Source organism: Gavialis gangeticus, unplaced genomic scaffold (genome assembly GCF_001723915.1).
Source record: "Gavialis gangeticus isolate Ggan-Ray unplaced genomic scaffold, GavGan_comp1, whole genome shotgun sequence".
Taxonomy (NCBI): domain Eukaryota; kingdom Metazoa; phylum Chordata; order Crocodylia; family Gavialidae; genus Gavialis; species Gavialis gangeticus.
This window is the reverse complement of record NW_017729025.1, coordinates 25,084,006-25,092,376: the sequence shown is the minus strand read 5'-3', so window position 1 is coordinate 25,092,376 and position 8,371 is coordinate 25,084,006. Positions and strand designations below refer to the sequence as shown.

General features: G+C 41.3%; 1 protein-coding gene across 3 annotated transcripts in view; it reads right to left on the bottom strand.

Annotated features, from left to right (window-relative positions):
* Nucleotides 1–595: 595 nt before the first annotated feature.
* Nucleotides 596–8,371, bottom strand: part of CDC42BPB (CDC42 binding protein kinase beta) — a 166,900-nt gene continuing 159,124 nt past the window's right edge. For 2 of the 3 annotated variants that reach the window (XM_019518528.1, XM_019518530.1), the window contains 7 exons: nt 6,770–6,867; nt 6,577–6,661; nt 6,336–6,456; nt 6,126–6,243; nt 4,868–4,970; nt 4,712–4,782; nt 596–2,463 (listed from right to left, as the gene is read on the bottom strand). In XM_019518528.1, coding sequence (XP_019374073.1) covers nt 2,332–2,463; nt 4,712–4,782; nt 4,868–4,970; nt 6,126–6,243; nt 6,336–6,456; nt 6,577–6,661; nt 6,770–6,867 — 728 coding nt within the window. In that variant the 3' untranslated portion in view covers nt 596–2,331. The remainder of the gene's footprint in view (nt 2,464–4,711; nt 4,783–4,867; nt 4,971–6,125; nt 6,244–6,335; nt 6,457–6,576; nt 6,662–6,769; nt 6,868–8,371) is intronic. The other variant, XM_019518529.1, reaches the window with a different exon arrangement.

Genomic DNA, 8,371 nt, shown 5'->3' with positions numbered 1-8,371 from the left:
AGTAGGGGGAAGTCGACACGATTTGAGGACTCCTCTGAAGTGCAGAGGAAGCGCATGGCAATGTACTCCAGAATGGATATGGGAAAACGAGGTTTCAGCTCAAACGCCAGCTGTATGGTGCTCAATGGCACAGCAGCATGTGTGGCATTTTAAGACTAAACACTGTTCAAATCCCCTCCGTGTCCAGGCACAAGAGAACTGATTAAAACCATGGTGCTTCAGCCCGGGCATTTCAATTCCCACGCTTGATATTGCCATAAGTGTGTTTCAGTTTCCTCTGGAACGAGTGCTTTAAGCAAGCTGTTTCTTTCAGGTTCTTTATGGCTTTACTGCATACGTAACATCCATTAAAGAAAGTATTTGAACAGATCCCTTGTCCCTTCACTGGCACTTCAGCTGCCAAAAAACAGTTGTTCTAAACCACTGCAAATAACCTACCATGAGTCAGAGCCTAAATTAAATGACAATGCTTGAAGACCAAATTGCAAAGGTTTCTCTTTGCTATTGAATGAGCCTGTCTGCACAAAAGCGCACCCTGATCTCATATTGCTCATGAATGGAGTGTAAAAAAAAATATATAATTTGGTTGGTGATGAACACTTTGACTAAACACGGTGAGTTTATTATGAAATGAACCTGGTAAAAGCATTTGCACATGTCAAGACAGACCAGTATGAACTTTAAAACCTCCCTCTTCCAATTTATTGACAGGTAAATTGTTCAAAAATGTTCTCACAATTCAATAATTACAAAGACTTAGACTTACATTAAAAAAGTAAAAACCAGAAAACCCCCAAAGCAGTAGTGTCCAGCTCTAAGTGAGCACCCTTTATCAATAATCTGAGAGAAAGCAAGTACTGTCAAACACTTAATGAAACAGGATTAAATGTTGACTAGAACACTCAGTTTAAACTAAGTAAGTGCACGTCCTATACAGTGTTTCAGAAAAGAACATTAGCCATCGGTATATCATTTGCCCATTTAAACCAAATTTTAAATAAGTGACATCCAACTGTCATAGAATTGGCACAGAAGGCACACTAGTGTGACAATGACAAACTGGATATGCCAGCCACTGAATTAATTACAAGCTTTTCATGAAATGTGGTCACAAATCCTTGATTACTAAATGTATAATACATGGAAGCATGAGAGTAAATATACACGCAAAACATCACCACTGCACGTGGGCCATAGCAAAATATACAGGAGTGTGTTGTGCATTTTTCTACATGATCAATATGTGATTAATAATCATGGGGTCTTCATGCAGGTGAGGATACAATTAATGAAAAAAAGCAGCACTCTCGTTTACACGTCCTTCACGTTCCACTTTGGTTACCAATACAAGACTGGTGTTTTAGTATGATACAGTCCCTTAATTCAAGCAGACTTCAAGGGTAGTGTTCCCACAAGAATGCTTGCTAGCTAAAAAAAAAAGGGAAAAAAAAGTAGTGTATCTTTACACTGAAAAACCAAGAGAAAACTTCTCAGAAGAGGAGAGCAGGAACTAGGAGTAAAATCTGTTTTCACAGCAGTAATCACTGATGTTTTAAAAGCCCTGACTAATGATCATGACTGGGGCAGGGGCTAAAAAGTGGGGTAAGGGCAAAATGTTATTGGTTACAGTCCTATGTACAAGACTTAAAAGTGGGTAGAAAGATAGAAAGACAGTTGTGTAGCTGAATATGTAATGGCTAAATGAATTAAAAGGCCACAATACTATAACCAACTTTCCTTTGACTTCCTAATGGTTTTACTGATGTTGGAAACAACCTACAGCTTCCTACCATTCTCCTAAAGGCTTAGGGAACAAACAGTTATGGGAAAAGGGGAGAAGTATATTTATCTGAGGATGCAACTAAACCTGCTTGTATTTCCTATTCAGAGATCCAAATTTGTCTAAAAGGATTTCCTGCTAATGAGACATTACATCATTCTATAGAAAAATAATATTCCTGATACTGCTTAATAACAACACTATCAGCATCTCTTCTCTATTTCTTTTTCAGCATAAGAATAAGACTATTTACTGGTGGCTGTCAATGCTTCTATGCAAAGTAACTGTATCATAGCTGTGCAGAAAGGAATCAACCATGACTGAACAGTGAACAATTCTGCATAAAAAGCCTGATCTCTATTGTAGTAAAGGGTTTTTCTTCATTTCAATATTTTGTATCTACAATCTGGACATATAATAATTATTTCTTGTGCAACACTAGAGATTCAGCATCAGCCTTGGCACTAGCATCTGAGACAGCTTGGCCCCGGCTCTGGAATACTCCGTGGAGTAGCAGATGATCAAAGTCAGAACTGGTGGGAGTTGTAGTGTTACGCGTCACAGGTTGACTGATCCAATCCATCTAGTGTCAGCTGATTCCTATGCGGAGAATTGGGACTTGGGGGACCGCTTGGGTTTGAGCTGTTAGAGGGAGTAGAGTGTTTGGTGGAGTCTGAATCAGGCTGTTAAAGAGAAACATTAAAAAGGATTACATTTCTTATTTAAAATATGCTGCAACTAAGCAGCTCTCAAGGCACTTCACAAATTATCCTGTGTAACACATTTATGAGGCAGGCAAGTGTGGGACTTGTTTTACTGATTCCAGCAAGAGACAGAGAAATGTAGGGGCTGGCACAATGTGAACTGAGGTCAATGCAAGTATTTCCATTAGTGTCAGTGGGCTCTGGATCAGTCATTTACATGACTTACTGATACCAGACAAGTCAGGAAAAGAACTCAGGAGTCGCTCCTTCCTTTCCTAAGTCCCCCTGTAAACTACTCTTCCTTAGCCACTAAGAAGCTATTTCTGTACGACAGCAAAAGGCGTTTGTAGTCACTGTAATGCAGGATTTTTCAGGATGCTCTCTTTTAGCGACTGAAACAGATAAAAATAGAGTTTGTTTGCACATATGGTTTATAAATAATCTATCCAAATGCTTCTGTTTGTTGGTAAGTAGAGAAGGGAAGAAGTTAAATAGTTTGCAAATTGTTTACCAAGCGGCTCTGGCAGCATTTTGACTGCATGACTACAAAGTATTTTGACTGCATGACAAAAATCATAGATGCCAAACAGACTGGATGCCGAGGAAGGTCCAGAAGTAACAGGTATTTACTGGAGAATCCTTCCAGCAAGTAACTCAATTCAGAGAGCCTCTCTGTGGTCATTTTCCAGATGTCCTGCTGACAGTTGGAACTCTGCCTCCAAATCTTGGTCCTACCTCAGCAGCCAGTTGGCTACTTTCCCACTCTTTTGGTGCAAGTTGTAAGGCCTGACACTGCACAAATTCATGGCTAATGAAAAGCTTCATGGGGAAACCACTGTCACTACTGGCAGTTATTTTGGGGAAGGGGAATTTATATTTAGCAGAAAGACTGAAAGGTGACATCCTTGAATGATGTTGTTCCTGAGATTGTCTTGGCTCAGATAAACAAGGCCATCTATAATAAGATTATTCTGACAAGATAAACAATTGAATTCATGCTGTGACACATGGCAACGAGCCATGGGGGAAAAAATGCTATAAAGTTGCAAAGCATCATTAGAGCTTAATTCTACACATATAATGAAGTATTACTTTTTAAATGAAACCCTACGTGACAGCCAGAACAAACCTGTTTACACAAATATTTAAGTCCTACCAGAATATGCATCTACAATTAGCAGCAAATAATTAGAATACAGACAGTACAACAATGAAAACAAGATCTGCAGGTGGCAGCAGCCTAAAAACATCAAGATCTTTTTGTGCCTACATGCAGAATCCCAATTTTAAAATGCTTGCTCTGTGTGGTTTATTCAAATCAACTACAAGCCAGCACAGAACTCTGGGCCATGACCATCAGAAGTGCTGGGGGTTGATGTGTACAGCTGAAGAGAACCAGATACTTGTTGGTAGGTAAGTAGAGAAGCAGTCACCTATGCAATCGCCCTCTGAAAATCAGGTCTTTAAAAATTAGGCACTCAAAAATCACTAATTGCTTGTGAAGATCTTGGTCTATGGGTTTATCTCCTAGTTATGTTTCTAACATTTCCATCATAGGAAAGACTAAGCCAGGGTCAATACAGGTGAAATAGCTCACTTTTACTACACTGATGAAAAACCCTGGAGTTTCTCCTGTTTATACTGCTACAGCTATCAGAAAGGCAGAAGGCAAGGCAGACTTCAGAGGTATGACATTTTGTAAGCGATAACTCACTTTGGTAGCAACAGGCAACAATGTCCTGGCAACAACCACCTTCATCAGAGGCTAACAAAAGCTCATGCCTCTGAATCAGTTAGTCTCTAATGCCTTTGACATGTTACATTTTTTGTACTATATATGCTGTTTCAGTGTGACAATGCAAGTGTCCACACATTCACAGCCTCCCAGAATCCCAGAGCAGTCCACTCTGCTTCCTAAGGGTGGATGGAGGCATGGCAAGCAGCTGGCTCCCTGTTAGTCCACCCAGCCAGCAAGCTCTCAGAGCCCTGCAGGGACTCTGCTGCCACAGCTGTCAGTCTTGCCAGCGCTCTAGCAGTGGTGGTGGTGCTGCAAGAACAACCATCACCGCTGCCCGAACACTGGGAAGAGCTGGGGTTCTGGCGGAGGCAGAATGGGAGTCTCTCCCACCAGATCAGCCCTTGTGACATGGGTGGTGCAAGAGGAACCCATCTCTACCTTGCTAGGGAAAGAAAAACTATAAAATGTCAACATCAATCTTCATTTTACCTCTTTGTCAAACTCCTGGTCAGGATCAGACATACTGCGCAAAGGCATGGCTCCTCCCACATCACTGCCACCTGCCAAACAAAGGCATTTTACACCTCTTGTTGAAACAATGGAAGCGATAACCTGGGGGAGGGGGGTGCTTGGTTTCAGTCTTACCTGATGAGGGCCATGAAATGTAGGTTTTGCTTTTCTGCTGCTGCCGTGAGAGGTTAGCTGCAGGGGGACATGCTTTCTCATCTTGCGCAGGAGGTAAGACGCTCTGCAACAGAAACCAAGCAGACCATTAGCTGGCAATAAGATATTCCCAATTAAGGCTTTTCCCCCCCCTCAATAAAAGAAGTTCTAACCTCATTTCACAACTCCGCTTCTGGAACGATTACACAGCATTGTTACAGAAACAAAACCCAACCCACTGCACTTGCTTCACTGCATCCATACACGCACCCTTCAAACACCCTCAAAGAAAGCACTGAACCCAAAAGTGGCCATTAGAAATTCCTCCCAGCTGCTGGAGACAGGAATCATTGGAACCTGAGAGCCAGCAAACCCTTTATATAGGGGTAGTGACACCACCACGAGTTCTGTTTTCCTGTCTCCTCCTGCTGGGAGGAAGGATGCATTATCCTTATCTGGACTAGCTAAGAAGGATGAGAGAAATGCTGGCAGTTTTGAAATGAAAGGTAGGAGAGATACAACTGTATGTTCACAGCTTACTCTGAATTAACTTTGTTTTAATTTAGCAGCTGACAAAGGGTTACACTTGTTAATCCAAAGTACAAACAAGAAAAGCAGTAAACAATGACTTACATGCATGCTAGTATTTAGCTTCCAATTGGGTTAGTTTCCCCCAGTAATTTTGCTCTAGTATTGGCAAAGTGCCACTGCACACCATTCCAGTTCCTAAGGTTTAGAGCTACTCCTACCCTTGCTAAGGAAGCAGAGGAGGGAGAGGAAGAGGAAGAAAGCAGAGGGGAGCCTTGCAGTGAGGCCTGGTCATTCTGGAGAAAGATTTCAGCAGAGATAGGGCTCATGTGATAGACGTGCTCAAAGCTTGTTGGAGGTGATATCAGAGCAGAGTGTCGAGAGGATGAGGGGGAAGGAAATTCATTCTGTTATTTTAACAAGACAAACAAGAAAAAGGAAGGAGGAGAGACTGATTATTTATAAAATACTATCAAACTCCTGGCAGTGCTATTTGTTTCTTCCAGCTTTCCATTTGTAAGCTGGCTACGTATATTTCCTTGCATAGGATTTAGAAGCATTAGGCATCGTAATAGCATACAATGTTTGAAGTCATGACAGGAAAGTGAATGATTTTGTCTACTTATGCTTAAAACCCTATACATTCCTTTCTGTGTAGCTTTTCCATGCAAAGCTGAACATGAGTATCCCCTCGCCATTATACTGATTTTACCAGAGGGAGATCCATGAGAACTTGCATTCCATCTCCTGGTCCCATATGAGCCACATGGTTGAAATTGGTCGGGTTGGAAATCATTTTTGACCTTAACTCAGGATCTCTAAGCATTTCTCTGGGAGGGGGAAAAAATATAGAATTTTTTAAAATATCTGCAATCTTTCCATTTCAAGGGGTACAAATTATGCAGAGAATGTAAATTCTTACCGCCTTTGTTGCAGTCTCTCTTCTTCAGGAACCTTAAAGACAAATCTCCTTTTACTTCTAGTTCGAAGCATTTGCTTTTTGCTGTTATCAGAAGTTTCTGGCACACTGAGGACTGCTCCTGCTGCACCACAAACACACGATGCAGTCACACATGTGCATTAGATACTCACACAATAAAATCTACCTCCTAACATGCATTGTTTTAAAAAAATGTGATTCCTTGAATCTACATTTTACTAACCTGAGAACTTATTCTTGAAATATATTAGTCGCGGTGGCTCACAGTTCAGGAGATTCAGTGTTCCCTCCACATTTAGTGGTCTGATCTGTTTTGGAAACGAAGGGGGGGAAAGAATCAACCCATGTCTGGCATACACTGGGGAGCCTACATGCCAATTCAGAAAGTTGCACAACAGAAGAAGTGAACGACTTACTCTTCTAAGGCCAATAGTCTGAACCCACTCCATAGTGTTAACATCGAAGACATCAACGCCGTATTCACTATACACTGTTATGTATGAAGAATTGCAACCTGGAACAGATTAAAAACAACAAAAACAATGGAGAGCTCAGCAACTGTGGAGTTGGAATAAGCTTGGGCAATGCTTCTGTAACAGTACATGTTTATTCAGTTGTGTGGTATGTGAGGAGTGAGAGGAGTGAAAAATTAAAGACAATAGATCTCCATTTTTTCAAAGTTACCCATCTTTAACGTAGAGACTCTAATAGGCCTTCTTGGGCTACATTAGCAAAATGTTTGCTGTGGACAACCACTGCTACCCTGGAATATTTCTTTATTGTGATATTTTGGATAAATTCACTGCTTTTGACTTCATATTATGATTTTAATCATCTTAAGATGGTGTCTAGAGCCTAGACACTAAGTGTTAAGATTATCAACTTGCTATTCCATAGGAAAAACAGCCTCTTTCAGGTTACTATTTATGAAGATGCAGTTTGCTGCATTTTGAATATGATGCAAGTTTATAACATACAGCTGGCATAGGTGGCAGGGTCACCATCTGTGAGGCGAGTCATTCAAGGTTTTGCCACCAATCTTACTTTTCATTTCCTCTCTTCTGATCTGAATAATTTACCAACATGCACATATATACCCAAAGGTACCATCAGGTTAATGGAACACACCACTTGGGACTTTCAAACTTGCTCTCTCTCTGTTTCTGAACCAAAGTCAGATCAATTAGCAAATAACTTTAGGTTAGCTCAGAGGAAAATGCAAAGAATCAGGACATCTTGGCACCAAGCAGCTTGCATGAGAAAAAGGCCCATGTTCCTTGGAAAAAACAGCTACTACTGTTCTTGTGAGATTTTTGGGTTGGGGGAAGGGGAGGGGAGTAGAGAACTGCTTTAATTAATAAGGAAGGGGAAAATGAAACAGGAAAGCCTGATATATAATTGAATCTATGCAAGAGAACAATGCAAATAGAGGGAAGCCTAGAACAGATGGCTATCATGAACCAAACCCTATCTTCTAGAAATGACTTAATGCCTGGACAGGTTTACACATACACATTGGTGTTATTGGTATAACACTATGGTAGAGGGGCAAGATGGAGGGGGAGAGAAGTGATAGACAGATAATGCAAACTCCTAAATGAGGGTAACTTCACTCAACTGGTACAGAATTACCCCTGATAGAATTAAGGTAAAATGCTATCGTCACACAGTACAGCAACTTAGGGGTCTGTGCACATCTCTCCTGGGGTAGCCATTAGGTCTCAGCCCCCTAGTAACAAAGCACCCCAGAGACAGTGTATTGTGAGGGCTAATTCAGGTCAGCTGCAGATGTCTGTGCTCTACCTGGTGAGGGCCATATTCAGATAGACTCCTTCCCCTAATGTTAGAGTAGTGGCTTTCAACTTTTTTTTTTTTTTTTTTTTTGAAGTCAGGGCACCTTCCACCACTTCTGAATTTGGCAGCACTCCTGGTTGAGAACCACTATTGTGCTTCCTCCAATGACCTTGGTGGCTCTCAGCTGGGGAACTGTCCCTCACTCCTGCCTGTAGGGTTTTCTG